General features: G+C 41.6%; 1 protein-coding gene across 1 annotated transcript; it reads left to right on the forward strand.

Annotated features, from left to right (window-relative positions):
- ctsl.1 (cathepsin L.1) lies at nt 1–2,567 on the forward strand. Its single transcript, XM_068751786.1, has 9 exons — nt 1–47; nt 294–394; nt 603–745; nt 859–1,056; nt 1,142–1,333; nt 1,549–1,714; nt 1,795–1,900; nt 2,089–2,192; nt 2,307–2,567. Exons 2-8 carry the CDS (start codon nt 295–297, stop codon nt 2,186–2,188), a joined length of 1,005 nt encoding a protein of 334 aa, XP_068607887.1. The 5' UTR covers nt 1–47; nt 294; the 3' UTR covers nt 2,189–2,192; nt 2,307–2,567.
- Nucleotides 2,568–25,567: the final 23,000 nt, after the last annotated feature.

Raw genomic sequence — 25,567 nt, forward strand, 5'->3', positions numbered from 1 at the left:
GTTGTATACCTGAAACTTCATCACACAAACCACCAGCGCAGAGCCAGGTAAGCAGCTTCGCACAAAGACGACAAGACAGGCATGCAGACAGCCACACGGTCTTCCTGTACCGCAGGCGCGTGATGCAAATGCAAAACGCATTCTGGTATTAGAAAAGAAAAAGGAAGCTGCAGGAAAGACGAAAAACTTGGAAGTAGGGTTTGACAAGTCCAGTAGAAGTGAGGGGGTTCAGTCTCTGCGTTTATAGTCTCCTGCAAGTGCAAGGTAATCATTCTGCTTGTGCTGTTGGACAGGATGAAGCTGCTATTGATCGCTGCTGCGCTTCTGGTCATGGCCAGCTGTGCCAGCATTTCCCTGGAGGACCTGGAATTCCATGCCTGGAAACTGAAATTTGGTGAGCAGACTATTTTGTCTTATTGTCTGCAGTAGATTATCTTCAGCTTCCTGTGAAGATGCTGCCTGTGAGCCCTTTATTTGGTATTTATCCATCTATCGGTAAAAGCAAAGGGATTGTGATCAGCATTGAAGTTTGGATGAATAAACGCTGGAATTAGACTTAAATTGTATCACCGTTTTCATATCTTATCTTTGCTGACCCGCAGGAAAGTCCTACGACTCCTCACCAGAGGAAGCCCACCGCAAGCAGATCTGGCTCGACAACCGAAAACTGGTGCTTGTGCACAACATGATGGCAGATGAAGGCATCAAGTCCTACCGCCTCGACGTGACCTACTTCGCTGACATGGTATGCAAAGGCAAAGGCAAAAGAAATGTGGCTGTTTATGGTGTCATTTACTGCCACTTGGCTGCAAATTGCTCTGCACAGTGAAGGACATCTTGAATTTTGTTCTTTATCAGGAAAATGAAGAGTACAGACTCTTGGTGGCTCGAGGCTGTCTGCGCTCCTTCAATGCTTCCCTGCCTCGGAAAGGTTCCACTTTCCTCCGGCTGTCCGAAGGAGCCGATCTTCCCAGCACCGTTGACTGGAGGGATAAAGGATATGTTACTGATATAAAGGATCAGAAGCAGTGTGGCTCCTGCTGGGCCTTCAGTGCAGTATGTGTAACATTAACTTTGCGTTAATGCCTGAAACATTAAATAGCTGTGTGTCTTGTTTCACATGAAATTATATATCTTGCAGACCGGCTCTCTGGAGGGTCAGAACTTCCGGAAGACTGGGAAACTGGTGTCTCTGAGTGAGCAGCAGCTGGTTGACTGTTCGGGCGACTTTGGAAACATGGGTTGCATGGGAGGCCTGATGGACAATGCCTTCAAATATATCAAAGCGAACGAAGGGATTGACACAGAAGACTCCTACCCATATGAAGCTGTGGTAAAGAGAGCCATGGTTCTACCATGCTAAAAAGAAGCACCCCATTCAGTCCTCCATGTAGGAGACCCACAATGCTGCCATCGTGTGGACAAACCTTATAATAACCCAAACACTGACAAAACCCATACCTCTGTCTCCTCATGGAGACCATTGTCATAAGATTTAAAATCTGATGTTGAATTGTAGTGAGCCGTGAAATATTTTTCATTCACTAGGACCGCAAATGCCGTTTCAATCCGGACACAATTGGTGCCAAATGCACAGGCTACGTTGATGTGAAAGAAGGCGACGAGGATTCGCTGAAGGAGGCTGTGGCCACCATCGGACCGGTATCTGTGGCCATTGATGCTTCTCAGCTTTCCTTCCAGCTCTATCATTCAGGTGGGCATCTGCCAGAGAATCTAAGAAAGAATGGGAAATGCTTTTAGCCTATCCATGCCACTTGATTTGTGTGTTTTTAGGCGTGTATGATGAGCCAGGCTGCAGCAGCACAGATTTGGACCATGGCGTACTGGCTGTGGGCTACGGTACTGAAAAAGGACAGGACTATTGGCTGGTCAAGAACAGGTGAGCACTCAAATCCGTTGATCTTAAATTCAATTATGGGACAATCTCTCTGATTCAGTAATCTTCTGTGAACCTCTTTAACTCTAACTTTCTATTACCATGAACTGAGGTTGTCAGTTCTACATGCAGGCGGGCAGGAGGTTATTATTGTGTGGTTGAATATTATGAGTAATTTTATATTTCTGCAGCTGGGGTCTAAATTGGGGAGATAAGGGATACATCATGATGAGCAGGAACAAAGACAATCAATGTGGCATTGCTACCGCATCCAGTTACCCACTGGTCTGAGGAGGTGAGACGAATGCTTATTTAATGCATCTTCATTCATTTGGATATTTTTTTTGTTCTCTTATGAAATTTGGTGTTCTTTCATTCATTTATTTTCTGTAACCTGTTTTCTGTCTAGGGTCACGGGTGGGCTGGATCCTATCCCAGCCGACCGGGTTGGTGGGCTACAGTTGATCACGGGGCCACATGGAAGCACCAACAGTTCTGAATGCAGTTTGATAAAATGTGATTTCTTACAAATGGAATTCTGAATGTAATTTAACAATTGCCATGTTCTGCCAATGGAGTTCTGAATGTACTCTCATAAATTCTGATGTTTTTCTAATGAAGTACTGCATGTATCTTAATAAAATAAGATGTTTTTATAATAAAGTTCCAAATACAGTAAAATTAAATTTGATGTTTGTCTAATGAGTTTCTGAATGTACTCTGATATTTGATGATTTTTTAGTGCAGGGGATTAATATTATATTCATCTACCATATCGTTATTTCACTGATGATATTTGAAAAGGTTTTTTTTAATCCCCTGCAAGGTAAAGAAATATCAAAAAACCAGACAGAGAATTATCACGTGTCTCTGGTGAAGTTAGACTTCACCAGAGACACCAGAGAAAATATTAAATGCATTTAGTTTGAATAGTTCATGACAAATCATGACAATCAATTCAAACATTGTAAAATGTGACATTTGGAATGGAAATGAATGCAAGCACTTCATCTAATTTCATTACTTACACTGGGGCATCTATTGTGTTTGATTAAAACAGATTTCATACAATAGATGCCCCAGTGTAAATAATAAAATTAGATGAAGTGCTTGCATTCATTTCCATTCCAAATGTCACATTAGTCTGGTTGTGATAATATTTAATGGGAGGTGGAGAAACACTGAGGTGAAGCTACATTGACATGCCTTTTCCACCTTCGGCTGATTCAGCGGAAGCAGCGAGAGCTGCCTCGTGGATGCAAAAGGAGGCACAGCCAAGATAATTGAAAGAGGGATTTGTATTATCTTTTGTCAGTCTTGTAACAGCAAAGCTGGAAAAACGTCTCCGTTTTATCAGCACGGCGTGACATTACACATCCAATTAGGCCTGAGTGATTACAATCCAGTGACGTTATCATCATCGTCATCCCTCTTATTTTTGGGAGTATAAAGGAGAGCATTTAAAAACTGGAGAAGCGAGGATGAAAAAGCTCCCAGACAGAGACAAAGGAAAACAGAAGGAGGGTATGTAAGACGCAAATTAATTGGTTTTGCTAAATCCTCCTCAAACAGCACAAGGCAGTGTGGTTCCACAAAAGGCCATTAACGCTAATCAATTAAAATCTTTTGTACCCTTCCCAAGGGAACGACAATTTAATAATAAAAAATAAATAAAAAATGTACTCACAGCATAACTGCGGGACAGGACAGGACATCTAATTCACAACATGCAGAGAGGGACAAATGAAATCACCAGGATGCGTTGCTGAGACAAACAAAGCTATTGATCTGATGAAGGAAGCGGATGAAAGGAAGATGCCTTCATGAGGTTTGGCTGTGGAGTCTGGCTAAAATGGAATATTTTAGTTTATTGCTTTTTTTTTTAGCCCGAGTCCTGACACTTATTACAGTTTTCTGGTAAAGGTGACATCATTTGAAGCAGGTGATCAAGTGTCTAAAAGACGCTCCTCTTTATGGTCACTAGGTGGCAGTACTAGACTGCTGATGGTTCAATAGCAGCACCGTGACGCGACATTTAAATCTGCGACCCAGACTTCAACATATCTTTGATTCGTGTCATTACAATATGTTTGGACTAGACCATTATTTACGCACGAAACGTGGACTCGTGCGCACATATCCACTGAGACTGCACATCCCTCCACCGGTGCGCCACATTGCTCCGTGACGCACAAGACTGTCACAGAGGGAAACCGTCGCTGAGCCGTGTCACCCATCACCGTGTCTCGATGCAAACGCGTCATCCGTCTCCAATCATGCCTCTCTGTGTGATTGCGTGTGTGCCGTTCGGGTTTGTCGTGGTAATGGGGAGCATGTGGGGCTGTGACAGGCAAAAGTTCTAGCTGACCGCACACAGCCTTTGTGCAGAGGAAGTGCGCAGTGTGTGTGCGCACAAACGCACACACACACGCACACACAAACACACACACACGTTGGCTTAATGCATACACAATGCATAGAGACTGAAGCTGAGCTCAACTGAATGAAAAACGTCTTCAGTCACATTATAAATTATATTTCTGAATGTCTGAAATGAACCCAGAGCGCAGGGCAATGATGCATGCTCGCCTCTCCATTTGGCTTGCTTTAATCTTTCCTTCCTTGTATTTATCCTTTGATTTTATTTCCTGGTTCCATCACTCCCCCCCCAGACAGAAGCATGTCTTGGACAGGGCTCCTGGCTGCGGACTGAGAGAGGCGAGAGAAGCTAACAGTTTGAAAAATAAAAAAAATAAAAAACCCCGTTCTGGCAAGGCCAATTACACCCAGACAAAGCACTTTGCATGTTATTGTGTTAGGGATTCATGCTTGATTGACTGAATAGGTTCTAATGAGGCTGGGGAGCGACTTGCAAGAAGGAAAGAAAGCACTCCCCCCGTTTCCCCTAATGGATTGATTCACGCTTGCTCTTGTAGACAAAACACGCAGCTTCAGACAGACTTGACGGTGCAGCGACGGTGCAAAGGTGTGCAATCAAGTCGATGCTGAGATAAACAACTGTCTTTCCCATGCAGGTTAAAGCTATACATTTGCTACAGTATTTGGAGTGGGTGGTAGATGAAGAGCAGATAGTGGAACGCTAACTTGCGTGTTCCCTCTGCAGATGTTCCTGTGTGAATGCGTCACTCCCACTGGGATTCTTTTATAGTATGAATGGCTGAAGCCTTGCAGCAGTGAGAAGAAAACGTCAGCTGTTATTCTTTTTGGCCCTAACAGATGATAGTTTTATTTCTGTGTCGTGCCCCGGACTTCGGATCCACTCGGATTCGCGTCTTTGAAGTCTCTTTTGTTGTACATCTCGGAGGAATGAAAGCTGAAAGGAAGTGACTAGCCACAGGCTAATGAGAACAACACATGCCAGCTATGATGCTTGTGAGATTGCTGTCTGCAAAACAAATTATCTTAAATCTTAAATGAAATTTTCTTGCAGCCCAGTTCTAATTGATGACATTTAAAAAGCAGGTATGAGCTGCATGTATGTTTAACAAAATTAAGAGACCTAAACTTGCAAAGGTAGTTTCTAAATGGTTACAGGAAGTATTATTGGTATTCAGAATTACAGGTTACTGAGGTCTTCTCTCCTCTCTCTTCCTTTGTCCAGTTTCTGCTCATCCCTCTCTCATTCATTTATCATTTCTTGTTGCCCATCCTCTCTGCTTGCCCCCGTACCTCGTACATCAGCCCCTGCTGTCCCGGGGTCAGGGTGAAGGGTCAATTGCCTATATGCGCGCCCCAGAGCGTGCGCTTGAAAGAATACTCATGTATGTGTTCCATCTTATCTGTTTTATATCACCTGACAACTCTTTCCCACCGGAGTTGGCCTCACTCCCACCTGCTACTGCTGCGCGCATCGTACGCACGTGTGAATCAGATCTCCCCACGCGTGTCTACATGTTAACGTGGTTCGTTATCTACTCCCCTATTGGCCCAACTTTATTTATCTGCCCTCTTATCTCAGCTCTCTCTTCTTGTCTGACCTTTTTCTCTCCCTGCATTTCCTCCTTCATCGATAGTCAGAGCTAATAAAACAATTAGGGCCTAATTAAAGGAGTCCACAGAGGGACTGAAGGTCTCTGGCAACTTCATGAGGGTAAGCAAGTGGCGTGTTTACTGGCGTCTCTTGTGAGCTCTCCCACAAAATCTCACAACAAAGTCTGACAAAAACAAAAAAAGTAGTGAGCCAATGAAAGGCCAGAGGAACTGTGCACACAATCCCCTCACTATTCAGAAAAGTTTTATGACCCCCCCCCCGCCCTATTTTTATTGTATTTTCTATCACGAAATGGGTAACTCCAGGTACTGAAGCGATTTGTTTCGCTCCAAGTCGATTCATCCAACCGGTGTCAGCCCACTCACTGTTGTCAAATTAACCAGCACAGATCAAAGAGCCCATTGCAGCATGCCAGCCAGGTTACCTCTGCTTGGCACTCGGAATCAAAGTGACAGATTAAGCGAATGTGGAGGAGGGGGTTGAGAGACGATCATCCCATCCTTGTGTCGTAAACTGCTTTTGCACAAAGCTCTGCGGCCGGTCCATGCCGCTTTTCCGCATGCATCCCGAAGCTTCTCTTACATTCCGTTGCGTACGATCACTACGAGCACTTGTAGTCTGAAACAAAAATCTTTACCCCGATTTAGAAGGCTCTTACAATGCATTAGCCTTGTGGTAATTACTAGAAACTCAATTAGCAGAAACCACTGAAGACCCAGAGAAAACTGAAGAGCTTAAAGCTGCAATGGTGGTAAATGGATTTTGAGTTAATTTAGTGAGTCGGAGGGTGAAACAGCCATCAGTGATGTTTAAGCCACAGTGAGCAGCGTGAGCGCTCAGCTCTTCGTACGGTGGGCTGAGCTCCGCTGGAGTCTGCTTTCACTTTGGTTGGAGAGTTGCATCAAATTGCTCTGGGACATTATTTTACACAAGTATGTCAACATTTCTTTGTTAATATATTATGTCTTAGTGGTGTTTACACATGTGCGGATGTTACTGCCTGAGGTTCTGTTCTGAGCAAAGTAGGATTTTGTGTTCATGGATCTTTGTATGTGCTCCAACACTCCGCAGGGTGTTTTTTTTTAATGACCTTAAGCAGTGCCTGCATGTTTCTGGTGAATACCTTTGTTTTCATTCATTTCATGACCAATCAAGAATACATTTATGATTATTTGGTTATTAAAATATTAAAAAACAGCAAAAAATGTCTGTAATACTTCAATAAAACCCTGAAATTGAATGTTTTGTTTTTATGATTGAGATTAAGATGCTTTATTAATCGAAGGAAATTATTTCCGCACACGCAACCAACAGAGAGAATAGAATGATGGGCAGCCAAGAGGCAGCTTTGTCCAACTCATATTCTAAATCCAAAATAAATATTGATATGAAATATTTATTATAAATATTGATGTTTAATATCGCACAAAATGGAGCACCTGTAAATTTGGAGCACATTTGCTGTCAGCTACCTGGAGAACTAACCGATTTCTCGTCTGTAATAAAATATTGCATTATGTACTGGCTAAATACTTTCTAGATACAATTATATACAAGAATTACTGGCGTGTTTGTGGGTGCATGGCGTGTTTGTGGGTGCATGGTCCTGGTAATTCACGTCATATATTTGCCATCTGAATCCATGGAGAGAGTGGTACAGTGAACAGATGGAGTGCACGTTGCAGAGAGAGTGGGTGGCAAAGTCTGCATGTCCCTGTACTTGTGTGCTTGTGAACCTACTGGTGCCAGCATGTGTGTTGGCGTGTGTCTGCGTGCTCATGCAAGGCTACTGCAGGAACTTGGCTTTGTTTCGGAGTAAAGTTGTGCGCGTGTGTTGTGTGCTAGTGAGTGGGCGTGCATTGCGAGAGGCCTGCTGGGTCCTCTCCTCCTGGGGACCAGATGGTGATGGAGCCGCCGAGCCAGTCGCTCCACCCAACTGCTTCTGACATCATCGCTCAGAGACGGAGAAATGAACTTAGGTGGTCAGTGTACTGGCTTTATATAATAAGTTAAACAGACCTATTTACAAGCGGCCACACAGCTAATTCATCAAAGTGTCATTTCTGATGGTTAATCACTCCGATCCTGTTTTGCATCTGTGTCAAGTAAAACTACTAAATTTAATTATTTACCAAAGTTTAAGAATCTTGAATATCATTAGTAAATGGATTGATATAAATCCTACTTCATGAATACTGTAATGATCAGTTTTTGGTGAAACTGCATTAGATGGGTGGTGATTTGACGTAATTACCAGGTAACGGTTTGTAATAAGAACTCGATGCTATTGATAAAAATAAGGTAGAAATGAGTTAAAACTCTTAAATTTTTTTTTGAAAAAGCTAATTAATAATATATGCAGGTGAAATTGACCTGAATTGTACTCATTTATGAAGAGCTGATAATAATTCTAACAGACCTGATCATCCCATTTTGAATTGGGATCAGACTTTAGTCAATTATCTTTATTACAACTCTAATTTGTGCTTCTGTTTTTTACATTAGTGATTAATTATAGATTGGAGCAAAAGCTCCTTTACTCAAATTGTAATTGCAGCTGTTAAATTAAAATTTAAACTTAAAAAAGTTGTCTGAGATTGGAAAGATAGGGGCCACATTGTATTTGTGGCCATTTTGATAGATAAAAAAAAAAAAAAAAACTAGACGCCAAGCCTACATGATCAGCATTAGTGATAGAAACTCACTTTTCCCAACATGCAGAGCTTCAAATCTTTGAAAAATATTTTTAGCAGCACTATAGTGCACTAATTATGGAATATTGTGTTCATATTATTAATATCATGTTAAGTATTTCCCTAAGTTTGCCAGGTCTGTAAATCAGTACAATTTCTACGTTTCTTGTTCTCACCAGCTGTTTACCTTTGCAAAGCAGTTAAAGCTCCTCATGGAATCAGCCAAACAAAGTGAACAGATGTAATGAGATGAACTTGAATTTGCATTGCGATTTCATGAAATGATTGAAATGATAGGCGACACCAGCTTTTATCAGTCTTTTAGCTTAGAGTAATAAAGGTGCTATGCACAAATTCACACACGCTGGCGGGTCTGCGTCGTGTCATTGTTTAAGCGCATGCTGTGAATTATAATTATGGACAGGTGTGCAAACTGCACAAGGGAAGCTAATCACCAGCCACACTCCTGCTGCTCACGAGTTGATGCTGCCTTGACATGATTTTCCTCTACTTTTCCCAAAAGAGTGTCTAATTGCGTGCAAGGCTGGTAAGGCAAAATGCTAAATGAAAACACAAGTTCTGGCATTATGGACCATTGGATCAGGGAACATTTTAGCCTATGCATACTTGTTTTTGATGTCTCTATTTTGATGCAATGAGATTCATGTATAAAATGGAAGAAAACAATCAAGTGGTAACTATTTATATTGATACTGTTCAAAAGGCAACCATTCCGCCATGTATTCAATTCAGTCTTGTGCATATATACACAGTAAAAAAAAGGCTTTTAATTGTAAATGTCTCTGTGAAATGCAACCAATTATATATCTTGGATTAGTCTGGACAAAATGAAGTGCAGTAGAAATAATGCAATTATTCAGTTTTCTCTCATGTAGATTCAACTCCTCCAATATTCCCATAATCCCCCAGGTCCAAAATTCCAACCTTGTCTTAAGTGGCTTGAGGCTCAGCATATTGATGAGTATCTTTGTCCTAATGTCTGTATCTGGAGCTTTCTAACTGAGCAGACGAGCGTTTCTTGCATCACTTGGATGCACATGCTGCTGTAAAGAGAAGCAGCCGAACAAAAGTCTGACTCCTTTTCCTGCGATGCTGCAACTGTAATACTGTAGCTAAATGAGGCCTGTGATGGACGTTGTGCTAGACGGCGGCATCCTTCCCTCTCCCTTCCTTCCTGTCTGGCGTGCAGTGCAGTAGCCAATCAACTGCTCACACAAAGGATACATTTGCATATTCTCTGGCACAAAATCGCTCCCTTAATTGCAGCCGCATTGAGGCCGTGTTCGCCACAGCTCCTCCGCTCTCTCTCAACAGTATGTCTGTTGTTGTGCACTCCCCGCATCACAAGCCTCTCCAAATGTGTCTATTTCTGTTAGCCTTTCACGTTTCGCTTCGTTCTCCTTCCAATCATTCAGTCTTCATCAGCCGACTATTGTTTGAGCTCAGGAGGAGAACGCAGGGAGAGAAAGATGGAGGCTGGGAATTTGTTTGTCGTGCGGTACTATAGAAACAAGAATGTCAGTCTCAAATGATGCTCTCATAATCAGCACATTGGCGCTGGGCTGCTGCACAGAATGACAATATCCGCCTGGCGGTATGTACATTTCTGTGGTCTCCCTTTTGGCCTGTCAATCTTCCTTTATCTCTCTCTGTTTGCGCGGCCTCTCACTTTTTCCCAAAGTTTTTTTTTGTTTCCTTAAACAACATTACATTCCGGGCTTCACAAGCACCGGCTCAATTAATCCTTTTTCAACGTTTTCCAACCTAGATCTCATTCTTTACTGTCATATTCAAACAATACATCGAGAATCTCTGATACTATCTCTGCCTCCTAAGTCTGTTATCATCACTGTGCTCACAAATCTCTGCTAACACTGTCAAACCTTTATCCCTCCTGCTGTACAATGTCACAGTTGTGGTGTGTCTGCTTGTAGTTTGTCTCCCAGCATGGCTGTTGCGGTACCAGTATTTACTCTGCCAGTCAAAGACGTTGCAGAGACGGCATCACTCATGCCTGTGCTGCGCGGGGGGGGAATGAGAGGCAGCAGTCACATTTCAGACTGTAAAGAGTCCCAGGTGGTTTACAGAGTTGTGTGAGATAAGCCGGGGTCTTGACTGCCTTTTTGCAGCATTTCCATATGGTTGCTGTGATTCGGGAGAGGCTCGAGTGGCTTCACATCCAGTAGGAAGAGGGTATAAAGTTCATTGAACCAGGTCACTCCTGCTACAATTAATTCAATTCAATTCAATTTTATTTCAAAAGCGCCAGATCAGAACAGAAAGTTATCTCAGGGCACTTTACAGGTGCAGCAGGGAAAGACCTGCAGGGAAAGATAGAGCCCAACTTAGGTTTGCTGTTTGGCATGTTTACCTTTGACAAAATTAGGTCTTCTTTCATAGATTTCTTGCAAAGGGTGGAATCAATTGAGACAGTCTGTTCAAACTACTAAGAAACTAGCAGGTAAGATAGATTTTGGAGACAATTCTTACAAGGAAGGGAAGAGAAAACGTCTTGGCTTGAATGCCAAATTTACAAGAAGGCACAACTGATTTATAATTTACCGTGGCTGTTTCACAAGGTTTGTTTTCCCGGCTCATCAACTTTCAGAAGTGCTTGACTTTTAAGGGAGTCAAGGTATTCACGGGGAAACAAACAGAATGTTCACAAACATCTGCCTTACCTTACTTTATCTGGGAAGTCAGTGGGGGAAAAAAAGTGATTTGCATTTCAGTGAAGCCAATTGAAACAGACATGCTGCAATCCATTATGTGTGCACACATAATGGATTGCAGCATGTAAAATTTGGTGGTGAGATAGAGATCCACAGCCTACAAGACTGTGCCAAATTCCGTAAACATCGGTCAATAATCAACCGAGGTATTAAGGAACAAACTTCGAGGCTCCATTGACTGCAATATTAACAAACATTTCAAATTGATCCATAATCCAGGATCTCTTCTGAATCATCACTAAAATGTTATCATTTGTTCCGGGTAACATTCCCAAAATTTGCTGTAAACGTCATCAATATCCGTCTGTAACCTTTTGAGTTGTGCTACTAACGGACAGATAATTGACGGCAAAAACAAAGCCTTCCTGGCGGAGGTAATTAAACTAAACATGTCCCTTCAGTACGTGCAATAATCTTTAAACATATGTAACATCCCTGCTGTCATATCAATGAGGTTCAGTTACTGCACCCTTTGCAGGGTTGTGGGCGGGCGGAAGACGATCCCATTTGAGATTGCTTTTAAACTCGAGATTTAAAACCCCTTGGTTTATAAAATTTCCAAATCTTAACGCTCAAACGTGGTGACGACAGTTTCTTTTTCTTTATTCATCCACTGTAATTTTTGATCCATTCATAGCTCAGAGATCTACAACTCTAAAACCTACCAGTCACAAATTGCTTTTGCCACTCGCATATCAAGGCTGTTGTGATTACAGCGCAATACAAGCATGCAGAGTAGAATCCTAAATATATACTGCTCTTTGACATGTAAAGAATAAGCAATTCCAAATGTCCTTGCTCTTTGTTGTTCCCACTGACAGTTTAATGGTGTAATACAATGGTTTGGGAAAATGTGGGCATAATATAAAAATAATAATAAAAAAAAAGCCTGAGGAACATTTATAGGAGATAGTAGAAAACATCGCTGCTTGTTATATTGTGGAGAGGAAATCATAAAAATACAAAAACATGTTGAATAATGAAAGTAGAACAAGAAGTGTTTTCTTTTACCTTTATTTGTGGTCGTGGTTGTATTGTGTAACCTCATGCGTGGAACTAGCAGATAAATCTTAATTAGCATGGCTCTCTGGTATAGTAACATGATTTTAACTGGAAGACCTGCACAAATAGCCTCTTTATTAATAATGCTTGACAGGACTCCTGGTTGGAAGCTAAAGGCTCATTAGATCGCACTAACTAGTCCCTGGTAGCAGAGATGCACGACTGCTGCTCGTCCCTAATAAGGAACAGACTAATTGGCTAATTACATTCACAGACAAAGCTCACGAGTGCTTTAAATAAACCTCATTTCAAAGGGCCGCTGTTTAAAACGCAGGGTGTGAGATGAAGGTCACTCTTAAGGACACTTAGTAATGAAGCTGCATAATGAATGCGCGACCACACATTCACTAATGTACCGGTAGGTATGCTTTTGCCTTCTTAGAAATTCACTCACTTTTACATGCTGGCACAAATTGAATCTGTATGCTATGACCGCAAAAGAAAAGTTCCGAAGACATTGCAGGCGGGAATGGTAAATATGTGGGAGCTGATGCCAAAGTAGAGTTGTGTGAAAGATGTGGAATGGTTTTAGCTTTGGTGAAAAGCTCACACCAAACTCTATTGCTGAATTAATTTGTCTGAAGGAGAGCTGAAGGGGCCCATATAAAAGCCGTGAGAGGTTGAAGGATGCAAAGCGTGCTATAAGCTGGGAGCTAAACTGCGCTGCTTTACTGTACGTCTGGCTTCAGTGGCGGAGGCGCTGCATGCAGACTCATAAGAGCGGGGAATGCTTTAATTAAAGTTGGAATTTTAAAGTTGAATAAAAGTCCAATCAAGCACATGGAAGATGAAAAGGTTTGAATGGAGTTTCTGGTTTAATGGATGAAATAAAGTTGGTACAAGCTGAAATTGTCGAGCCAGTAGATTTCCCAAGAAATATTTTAGTGTGCTTGATGCAACAGTGATATTTGTAGCAGTATTTTACATGACAATTACATTATTATTTAGTTTTGGTGGCACGCTGCACATGTCGATAAAGGACACAAATGTGTAGCAGTAATGGTAATAGTAGCAATGGGATGTACCGGTATATATAATTTCATGATTTCTTTTTATGAACATGATATTCCTCTTTATTCTAGATTCAACAATACTGCTTCTTTCTGTAAGCATGTGAAGTCGATGCGTGCACAGGAAAGATAAACAAAACTAAATGTCAACATTGCAACAATACTTCCTTAACATCTCCAACTTGGCGTGCCTGGTATCAGGGCGGCCGGGAACGACCTCTAAGCAGCAGCAGCTGTTTACTGTTTGCCTCTGACTCTTGTCCTGTAACCTGAATTACCGCCGTTAGTTCAGTAAACAGGAAAACGGTCAGGAATGGATTTGTTTTAGAATGTCCTCAGACAGAGGAGCAGCTGGGGGCGTTGGATAACAACTCTGCAACAATAACTGGCAGATTGTGCTCTTTGAGTTCGGTGAGTCTGGATATATTTCTCATCATCGGGTCAATTTAGAAACTATGTTAATTACCTCCGAGGTTATGTAATCCACCGCCGTTGGTCTGTCTGTCTGTCTGTTAGCAAGATAACTCAAAATGTTACGGACGGATCTGAATGACATTTTCAGGAAATGTTGGAAATGTTACCAGAAACAATTTTGGTGATGATCCAGGAGAGATCCTGGATTATGGATCACTTGGAATTTCCCTTTAACATTGCAGTCAATGGAGCATCAAAATGTGTTCCTTAATTCCTGTTCCTGTTGATTATTATAGAATAGAATAGAATAGAAATAGAAATAGAAAGCCTTTATTGTCCTTGCATAGTGGCTACACAATGAGATTAGGAGCGCTGCTCCGTCTGGTGTTTAGCAACCACATAAAATTCAAGTAATATGAAGACTAAAACAACACAAATTTAAAGTGATAAACAGTGCATGCAGATAGATTGTCCAATACTTTGCATATAGTAGCAGCATACATTTTTTATTGCATAACTGATGTTTATGGAATTTGACTGGGTCTAGGTCTAACTTAAGATTCCATCAAATCTTGAGAGGGATCTGGATACCTGTCTGGATACAAAAAAAGAAAATCCAGATTTTTCCATTTACTTATAATGGAGCCTTTGTTGAAAAAACATATCTTGTAAAATATGCATTCAATTAACTCACCAAAAATCACAGTCGTAAAGGGGTCAAGATGGAATCGGAGATTGTTTGGTTTAATGTGCAGCTTCAGGACAAACTGGAAACATGTTTTCCCTCAAAGCCTCCTGCACAGCTATGAATGCTAACTAATGAAGAAATCTGGAGCTGTTTTTAAATCCCATTCAACCTAATAAAGCCGAAGTAGACATAAGCTAAAACTGCCAATCTGTATGCTTCCATGCACCAAGAGTAGAGCCAGCACAAATGACCTTACACTGCTATTTAAAATTATGGCCGCGGAGTTCTAACTTTGGGATTGAGTGCAATTTATCAAGAAGATTTTTCCATCTCCTCTGCATTCTAATACATTTAACATCTGAGAAATTCTGCAAATTGCATGAAATATACTGTTTGTGTAAAATAAATGTCATATCTTGAAGGCTTCAAAGTTTGAATAGAGTTTTCAACTGAACGGCTTGGAAGGAGTTAATCATCAAGTCGATGCTGCAGATAATACTTTTTTTTTTGCAGGAGAAAGGTTGAATCAGAATAAGAGTTTTTTTTTTTTTTTCTCGTTCATGAGCTTGACAACCTATTTCTGGTAAATTTGACAATCCAGTCCAGCTTTGTTCCCATTTGTGATCGAAATAAAGGAGACACGACAGAGCTTCGGATGAAGATGAAGCTTTAGATTAAAAGGAGGGTGGGACGAAGAGTATATCTGACCTGACGGGAAGTCTTTGACAGCGACTGACACAGTTGGCATCAGAGGTGCAGGACTCTGACACTGAAACTTAGCGCACCGTCATCCATCACCGTAGCAACTCTGCCTGTCAGTACAGCAAGCTGAGGGATGCAGAGGCAGTGCTGGGGCAGATGGGAAGGGAGAATGTGGCCTGAAATCCTCCACCAGAGGAGCTATGGTTAGAGACAGCAGCCAAACACACACACACACACACACACTTAATAGTGAATTAAAATATGGGATAAATGTGTGTTGACCGTTGGCCTTCCCCATCCCTCTGTCCACACTGCAGACCAGCTGTCTAGAGAGGAAGTAGATACAACACATCCATCATCACACACGCTCCTGTCTCCAAGACCTCTACCCAGGCTGGGATTAAAGTACAAGTGTGTGTGTGTGTGTGTTTACATTTGGCAAGCGTTGAAGGTTTTTTCTGCTTCTGTCCCCTGAATGTTCTCCATGACTGATTACAGTTGCAACCAGACAAAATGAGGACAACCATCATGCATTTGTGAGAGCTGATCTTTGTCTGATTTACAAGTGCTAACAGCACTGGACTTCTGTTCATTATTAAAAAGATGAATAAATAATATTAAATTAATAAAACAAATGCATTGGGTGCTAGGTTCATGCTTGATCAATAAAACATTCTTTATATTAGTAGAATGGTTCCATCGGTTGAATTATTCAGATATGGCCTGATCCCTGAGCTCCACTGGTCTGACATTCAACCTCAATTTAAAAATAATAAAAATAACAATTAAGAGCGATTACCATCACCATCAGTTTGTTGACAAAGGATTAAGGACCACAAACACATACGGTATACGCAGGATCATACAACTAGCTATTATATCCAATCTAGTAATTGTAACATTAGTTCTGTGGTTGAATTCAGACACGGTCCCTCTGGGGTAGCTATGTTGGAATTCTGGGTAATTGTTAACCACGTTACGAATGCTAACTGTTGCAGGCCACAGTCAGCCTCACTGTGCTGGTACAATAATAAATTTTATACACGGGGTACAACACAGTACAAAAAAGAATAACTTTAATTTTCAATCATTTCCTACACTGGTTTCAATTCACACAGTTTTGTGAGAGCAGATAATTTAATTCAGACACTGTAAACACAATTCCTATATTCTAAGTGAATAAAGAATCAATTACTTTGGAACGTATGAGGGAAATGAAGTACCTGGTAACTATTAAATTCCAGACATATAAAAATATAACAGTCACATAATCCTCTGTGTCTACTCCAGGTGCTGCAGTCACGAACATCCTCTATAATGACAGCAGACGTTCGTCTCTCAATGAGGTAAGTGGACACAAGATACCAAGGAACACGTTGCAGTGTCAGAAGAGACTCAACAAAGGAAAAGGTTAACATGATTATCTCTTCGCTTTTCTTTTTCCACGTTTGACATGATGAGAAAAAAAAAACCACCTCACCCACACATGTAGTAATTTTGTCCTACGCCTTGATGTCTTGAGTACCGTGTCTGAACTGAGACTGCTAGAAATTAAAGGTCACATCTTTAGTTAGTTGTTGAATATGAAAGCTTTCTCAAACTTTTATTTCAACAAAGACTGGTCTTCATGGAGGTGCATGATTTCTTCATCAGGAAAATATGACGTAAAACTGATAAATAAATATTCTATCACAACGCTGGAGCCAGACAGGAGGGGGAAAGAAAAAGATGACTTTCACAGAAACCAAATGTACTTAAGAGGTGTAGTGTGAAGTTAAGGAGATACTAATGGAGCCCTTAGGAGAGCTGCGTAGCATTATCTATAATAGTGATGGACTAAGGATAGACTAAAGCACCAGCCGTGGCTCTTTTGGAACATTGCTTGTAAAAATCACACTTAAACCGTCTAAACTTCCAGCAATAATGCGTTTGTAGCCTTCAGACAGCATAATGCTGCCTCTGCATACACACTAAATTAAATGTTTGTGTGTAACTCAAGCACTTGGCAACACTCAAAACTAGCCCATCGGCATTGTTGGCCTCTGGGGACCTCTGTGACTGAAGTACGTTGAACCGACGAACATTTCCATCCAAGGAGGATCGGTCCTCTCATTTGCGAGACTCAAATGGTGCATGTCACATTTTTATAGGTTACTACTCTTTAGATGTTTATCTCATTGGCTCGCATCATATCACGGCATATACGAGTGTATGTCATCATAGGACGCAGACGCAGCTCTTATCAGTGACTCAACAGTCCTTTAAAGCTCTTAAAACATCAGCTCAACAGGCATCACTGTGGCCACCTCATTACTGGAGTACAACAGTAATCAGCTCCTGTTTCTCCTCAGTTGTTTGAGTGACGTTCCCCTGAGATTACCGTAGACTGCGTGTGTGTAGCTGGGAGGATTTGAGTTTGCAAAATGTGCGAGTGCATTCAAGTGTGTGCAGGCGCTTTCTGTCTTATTAACATCCGTCCAGGTCTGGAAATGGTGTCGCTTCAAAGATCCCGTCTTACAAGGGTGCTTTAGGAGGATAAGCACTTTTAGACTAATATAGAAAGTCCTGCAGAGGACTTTGAGGACTTTGTCTACTAACTGGCCCATTACTCACAGAGTTAGCAGAATTAGAGTCGCCATCAAATCCTTATCTTTGAATGGATTCTGAAAGAAGAGCAAGTTTCCCTGCATTACGAACATTCCCTGCATTCGGATTGATCAAGTGATCAATATCCTGGTTTTGTGCGATGCATGATACGCTGTGTGTTTGAGGCAGTTTGACTTCCCACAAATCAAAAGCAAAGCAAAAGTCGGATTAACTCCCATGTATATGAAGAAAAATCTCTTCTCCAGACATTTTCTTTTTCTCACACCTTTTTTGAACAAGTAATTGTTCAAAATAGGATGAAAACAGGTTGCTTTTCTTTATAGCACGGCAATGACTTTAAGTATTGATACAAGGAAAGGCGACGGACCACTAAACGACGAAGATAATGAGAATGATTCATTGGATGCTGTCCTTCCAAATTGCCTTAATGAGAAATTAATTTCATTACTGAATATTTGTGAGACTGATTATACCATGTTAACATTTCACGACTGAACCGACGGATATACAGTAGCGGGGGGGTCAGTCTGTTGTGAGCTCTCTGCTCTATACTGAAACCATATTCTTGAGTTCTTGCCAACTAGTCATTCTCCTGGCTGCTGTGTCAGACTGGCAGCGACAGGACAGTCACTGCTGAAGCATCTGCTGAGACGTGATGGATTGTTGTCAGGTCCCGGGTGGAGCCGGAGCAGCTCAGATTTGTCTCTGGTAATGTTTAGTGTAAGGTAAAGACTTGGAGTCGACCACAAATCCAGACATGCAGCATGAGAGTCGGGTCACGCACATGCATGTGTCATACAAAACTAAAGCTCTGTGTGTTTCTAGTCTAGCCATAGGTTTTAACAAACACGCTGTGAAACCCAAAGTTTTAAAGGAAAATATGTTTTAGTTTGTTCTTCTTTTGTCTTCTTTCTTTTTCCCTTATAGGTCAACTCATTCATCTCAAGGCCTGCTAGGATGTCAAAGCAGGGCACAGCTCAATCTATCAGGAAGTACCTGCCATGTGTGTGTGTGTGTGTTCTCATGCATATGCACACAAACACAAGGAGTGACGAGCATTGCTTCTCGTATCACTTTCTCACCTCCAATGTCTAAGCACCTATCTGTGCTTCTCTCATCTTCTCATTCTAACCTGCATTTATTTCAATCCTCAAACCTCCAAATTCCTCTCGATCCTTTCATCTGTCCATCATCCTTCCAGTTGACCTCCGTCTTCCTCAACTCCATTTCTTCCAATCCGCCTCCTCTCTAGCCAAAAGTCAGGGACTTGACAGATTCATGACTTTGCCTTATCTGCTGTCTGTTTACCTTTCACGATCTGTGGTGACACCTAATTAGCCGGTTGTCATGAGAGGAAATGGTTTGTGGAAGAAGACAGAGTATGGTGGGATCATATGACCGATAAAAGGCGCTTGTTGTTGGAGATGCAGTGAGAGGTCCAAAACAGAGCGAGGGGTTGGATGATTCGGGCAGGAGAGAAGTGAAGTAAGAATGACAGTTGGATTAAGGCGTGGAAAGAGAAGGTCGAGAGACATAGGCGCAGGATGATTTGAAGGAGCTGCAAAGGGATCAGAAGACGGATGAGAAGAAACATTCAGGATCCAAAATGGCACAGTTGAGTTCTCGGGTGAGACTCTCACTGGCCACTGAGCAGTAGGTAATAAAATGTCATCACCATGCTGTCAGACATCTTTAAATAGATTCCTGCATTTCCCCCAACACAGACTTAATGCAACCTTGTAGCTTGGGAATAAGTACTGACGCACGCTATTGGCAGAAAATCACTGAGAATAATGCATGCCCAACTCAGCCCATTTCACCATCATGTTTTTCTAATTGAGTGACTTTGCCTGTGCAGAGTGCGTGTGTGCGTGCGTGCACGCACATGTATAATTGCATGCATAAGAGAAGACAGCTATTTGGTAGCAGCTGCTTCCAAGAGCAGGATGAATGACAGTAATTAGGCAAGCGGAGGTAGCTAATAGTTACGATGAGCTGTGAACATACTGTACACGAATTGGATTCTCCCTCTGAAAGTGAATGAAGACATTCAACTTCAAGTGCCAGCTTCGTAAATGCTTGAATTAGATAGTTGCTCCTGCATGTTGGTTTTACACATGCAGAAATGATGCTTTCCAGGTCACTCGGCATTAAGCAGAACGCCACGTGAAAAAAACATTCACTAATTAGCTTTTTATGCATATTAAAGTAGAATCTATCTAGTTTGATTATATACCTGCTTACAACTGGTGCCATATCCTTAAAAACTTTAAATGGGGTGTATGCCAAAGTTTCACACAAGTCAGACTGCTGTAGTGTCACTCACCTTTTGACTGTCTTTTGACCTTTTGACCTCCATTTGACCTCCATTCATACATTGCAGCATTCCAATGGCCATTTGACGCCGCTTGCAGATTTTTTTTATTATGACAATAATCCCCCTGAACAAAAAAAATATATACATTCATGGAAAAGTGTGATTTCTTTAGGGAAATGCGAAAATGAATTTCGGAAAGTAGTAATCTAAGGCTACGTCAGTAATGATTATTTGGACCTTGCCTTTATGCATTCTATGCATATTTGTGTGAACCTTCACATCCATTTTAATTTAATTGTGGTGCTAATGGTTATGAACCTGAATATGTTCCCTTATTCCTGTTAAATTGCCCTGCATATTGTTACTGAGTCCATGAAGTGGAACTCATGTGCACTGCAAATGGTGTGTTTGAAAGATTTATAATAATAGCAGCCATTAGTTCCCTTGTTTATGGCTTCTAGTTTACACTCCAATTCATGTTTGCTAAAACAGCCCTGTCCGGCATTGTAGATAAAGCATAATATGACCAATGAGGACACAAACATGCATGTGGATATGCACACATAATATTCCTCACTTCTTTTAACATGTACACACATAAATTCTCAGTTCTCTTCTTCCCTTCTTCCTCCTTTCTACTGCCATCGCTGTGGGAGGTTATGAATATGGATGGATGCCACTGCAGAGGGGAGAGGAATAGACCCCAGTCCACAATCTCACACACAGCTACACACTGAAACGCAACCTCTTTGTCTTCACCAGTGTGCATGAATTTACCCTCACATTACCATTCAATATTTTGGACCAATGTGTGTGTGGCACACACATTTGTGCTCTCAAGCGGTTTTCTCCCTATTTTTTTTTATATTCCTTTGTGTTCAGCGCTGAGACACCAAATCAGATTTCACAGGTCATTAATTCTCTGAAAAAACAATCAATAACTTTCTGTAAAATTGAAGATATTTTGTGACAGCAATAGATGGGAAGAGTATATCTGTGGTAGGATCAAAGGCTCCTGTTTCATGTGGCTGGCGCTCTGGTGCCTGTTCTTTGTCTGCTTCTATTATTTAGGTTTTGCAACGCTCATATCCAGGTAACTGTTACCAGAAAATTGCCCTCTAATGCCTGGCTGTCGCTGTCTGCAGTGGCTGGCTTTTGACGACAACATACAGAGGTGGGATATTATGTTTTTAAAATGTTGTGCAGAGTGGATAAATTATCACACAAAAAATAAGCAGAAGCTATAAAGCTGAAGATGATAAATGGACTGTGAAGGTTGTGTCTGGTCCAGTTAGTGTGTTTTGTCTTAAGGCATCATTGAAATGCAGTAGAAGTAGGTAAATGGGCCAAGTAGGAAATTAGCTGGATTATGCTAAAAATATTTTTGATGAGTTATAAGCATCTCAAAATGAACACGTTTTCTGCTTCTTCATGAATTACTGCACTAAATTGGAGAACAGGAAATGACACCCAGATGTGTTTGTCAGAATGAAGGATTTCAACACCTTTGGTTTAGAAATGAGGCAGGTGATGAGTTGCACTGACCTATAAAATCAGCCTGAGAGTTAGTGAAACAATTGTGTCTATTCTCTATGCAAATCGTAATTGAAAGTAAAGAAAAAAGAAAAAGCTCAATAATCCTCCCGTGAATATTTTACAAAAAAACTGGAACAACGAGAGAAAGAAAATAAAGAGAGCGAGCAATTGGGAAGGAGCGAGAGAGGAAAAACAAAAGAGTAAAAAATCTGTTTTTATCACAGAGTCTGTAAATGGCTGATTCTGTAGACAGCTTGTTAGTTTCACCGCCTCTCTGTCTTTCTTTTTCGGAGCAATTAAACCAGACAATTGCTCCTCTGGAATTGCCTGTCTGAAAGAGGCTCAACGCCAGCTACTCAGGAGCCAATATCCCTGCTTGCTGTTGCTGCTGCAGGCTAGCTGGGCTCCACCAACGTGATAACATGAGTAGCCAAGCAATAGCGCCAAGTTTCTGCCAATCACAGTCACAGTCAATCAAACACAATTGGCTTTGTACTAAGATGGCTGCAATAAGCACATAGCAGTTATAAACTTTTAGGAAAACATGATTTTGACATCTGTTGTTGTTGGCGACAGGCAGCAAATCTCTGCACTGAGCAAAAAAGGCGGCAACATGAGTGAAAACTGAGCCATTGCCGAACTACTTCTCTCCCCATCAACCCTGCTGTATAATCTTTCCTCAATGCTTCTGCATCGTATAGCGTATGAAGGAGAAACCAACCAAGAAGAAAAAAAAAAAAAAATCATGTCATGAAGTTTAACCTACCCTCACTCTCAAATTCTGCCGGCTCTCTTGGGCAGCGGCATTTCCGGAGTGATTGTTTCTTCTCTACCTTCTGTTTATTCACTCCTTGTTAGTGTGACTGAGACTGAGGAATGCAAAAAGTAAACAGTGCTTCTTGACAGGAACCCACAACAGCTGTCAGAGGGATTCAGCAGTAAAAACAAAACGCAGACTCGTTCTGAATAGGGGGGGGGGGGGGGGGGGATCATCTTTTGTTCTTTGGTACCTGACTTGAGTATGGATGAGATACAAAACAGAAACTGTGTGACAGAACTGGTGCGATTGAAGACTTGGGGAAATCTTCAAAGATTCCAGAGAAATCTGGGTTGAATTGAACATTAAATACAGCATGCAATGGAGTTTAACATAGGCTATTATAATCATTGCAACAACGCAAAGTAATGCAGATTTACTGGCAGCCACTGCAGTGTGTGAAACCCTAGAGTAGCATTATGCACCCTGCTTCCCTGTGAAGGTTACTGCAGAAGTGGCATTCAGCGATTATTGTTTGAGCCGAGCGGCTTCTTTTTTTTTTTGCAGACACTGGTTTTTGACAAGCAGCAGCAATCGGTCAATTCGTCAATTTAATTTCCATCCGCATCCACTGCAAATTCATCACAGTGGCTGCGTTTACATGGACACATTTAATCGGATTGAAGCAGAGCGAGCGAAAGACAGAGCTGCTCAATATCTGAGACAAACATGTTGCCGTAGCGATTAAAGGAGGAAAGTGACAGCGCAAAATAACGCTAATGTTTCAAGCAGAAACGGGCGGAGCGATGTTTTGTTTACAACGGAAGTCGCTAGGGCTTTTTCTTCTCCTACTATTTCCGGTATATTTGGTAAAATTGCACATGTCAAAATTATTTATTCCGATCGAAAGTGTGATGCTTGAAATCGCAAGTCCTAATTGGATCAATATTTTTAGGGTCCATGAACACAGTGCATCCGATTTATAATTTTAACCCGAACTCTGATCGGATTAAATAAATTGTGTCCGTGTAAACGCAGCCAGTGTCTTCTTTAATCCAGAAAAGATCCATGTGATGTTTTCCTCAGGTTTTTCCCAGTCATTTCGATACCATTGGAACTCCGTCACTCCTGATGTACAGTGGAAACAAACTGAATGACATAATCTCTGGGCGCTATGGGAGGTAGAGAGATTTACCAGAGCTCCCAGCGGGTCGAGCGGGCGACTGACAGATGGAGCAGGGCTGGCCGGCTTGCTGACCAGCAGGTTATCTCCTGCAGGAGACCCCTCTATCTCTCTCTCCACTGGGCCAACTAATCCTCTTTCCAATTTCAGGTACCGCCCTGACCACGCTGGTACCACGGTCAGCTCCTCATGACGACACAGCAGTTCCCCATAGAATCATGTCGTAGCAGCAACACGAGGAAATAAAAACTAAGGCTGTGCAAAGGTGGTGGAGCGGAAGGTTGTTGACCTGTGGAGTTTTGTGACAGTGTGATATTCCCTGCTGTGATTTTTCCCTCCAACGACCTCCTGCTGCGTCGACAATAAGCTCCCGCACGTTTTAGTGTAACAGCTTGATCTTTTGGGCTCAGCGTTTGCTCCAAGTCCTCCTTCCTTCTTGTTTCTTCATGCATCACTTCTTTGTCTTTTCTTTTCCCTCTGTTATTTCTGTAACTCGACACAGAGCAAATGCACTTAAGTTTTTTCGTTTTACTTCTTTTATCATTCCACTTCTTAAAATCACCCCACGTAGTTTGCCATCTGTGATATACGCTTGTCATAACGCAGCTCTCTGGCCAAGTCGGATATGCTTTTTGCTAATAAGGTTGTGAATCTCGTCTGTCTTGTTTTATGGCTGTACAATATCGGCACTGGTTTGTTCTTTCCACTAAAACCACAGGTTCAAATTGCAATTTACTCCACGGGGAGATGCTCGACAAATAAAAGCAACAGTTACTTTAGAGGAAGAGATAAAACATATAGAGTTAGAAGTGTGAGGAGAAAGAAAGCAACGGCAAACGTCAGCACAGGTGATCAAAAACCTCAATTGCACAACAGACGTTGGGATGCTGTGCAAATCTTCACCCAATACAGTCATTAGCGAACAATTTTTGATAAAGTGTGCAAACCTCATCGATTTAACTTATTATGATAAACATTGGCAGATTCTAGATTTGCATCAGCAGCATTTTTCAAATGTGGATCATTTGAGAGAATGTTTTATTATATTTAAAATATATTCTAGATGTCATAGAATAAGCATTATATCATATATAGTTTCGATTGATTTCATATGCATGTTAAAGACCCTTTGCTGAGTTTCCACTCATGGAGATAATGAAAAATCTGCCTTAAATGTTCAGCCAAGAGGAGTTTGTGTTTGTCAGCAAGCAAGCCTCTAATAATAGCCAACTACTAAGAATTGCCAGACAGCCACCATGCCTGCCAGCAAATCAGATGGTTGATAGCAAACATGAGAAGCTTGCCTTTGTTTATTTATGTCCAAAGTCAGCAGCAAGTGGTAAATCGGCCACTAATTTTGTTCAAAACTGCAGTACGTGCATTACGCGATCGGCTGGGGTATGCAAGGTATCAACTTCCCAGTCAGGAATCCTTTAATGAGATAATATGGAAACCCTGATTGAGTTAAGTCACTTCCACAGCAATGCCAATCTACAGCAGAGGGTGGCAACTAGCTTTAGGCATAGGCTGATGCACCGTAGCTGCAAGCACGGTTGAACACAACAAGAAAACACACAGCGAATGACCATTTGCTTATCTAACCATGAACGACAAGCCATCAGCACAGGCCTGAAGACTGACAGATGCACATTCTAATTTAGGTCAATTATGATGTACATGCATGTCCACAAATGCAACAACAGTCAGCTGAGAACATCCAAGGGCCATGTCAGTCCTTCGTGGGGGGGGGGGGGGGGGGGTGTCATCTGGGAATTATTTTGGGTGCAACAAAAGCACATCTTTTTGTTTTGATGTGAAAGACTGCCTCGTTTCCCAGAGAATGTTGGGTCATTCCAAAGGAAGAGTTTCAAGCGCAAAAACCTTCATTATTATTTTATTCTGGGATGGGTTGTTCTCCGCTCGTCTTTTCATGTTG

The sequence above is a fragment of the Brachionichthys hirsutus genome, chromosome 18 (genome assembly GCF_040956055.1).
Source record: "Brachionichthys hirsutus isolate HB-005 chromosome 18, CSIRO-AGI_Bhir_v1, whole genome shotgun sequence".
Classification (NCBI taxonomy): Eukaryota; Metazoa; Chordata; class Actinopteri; order Lophiiformes; family Brachionichthyidae; genus Brachionichthys; species Brachionichthys hirsutus.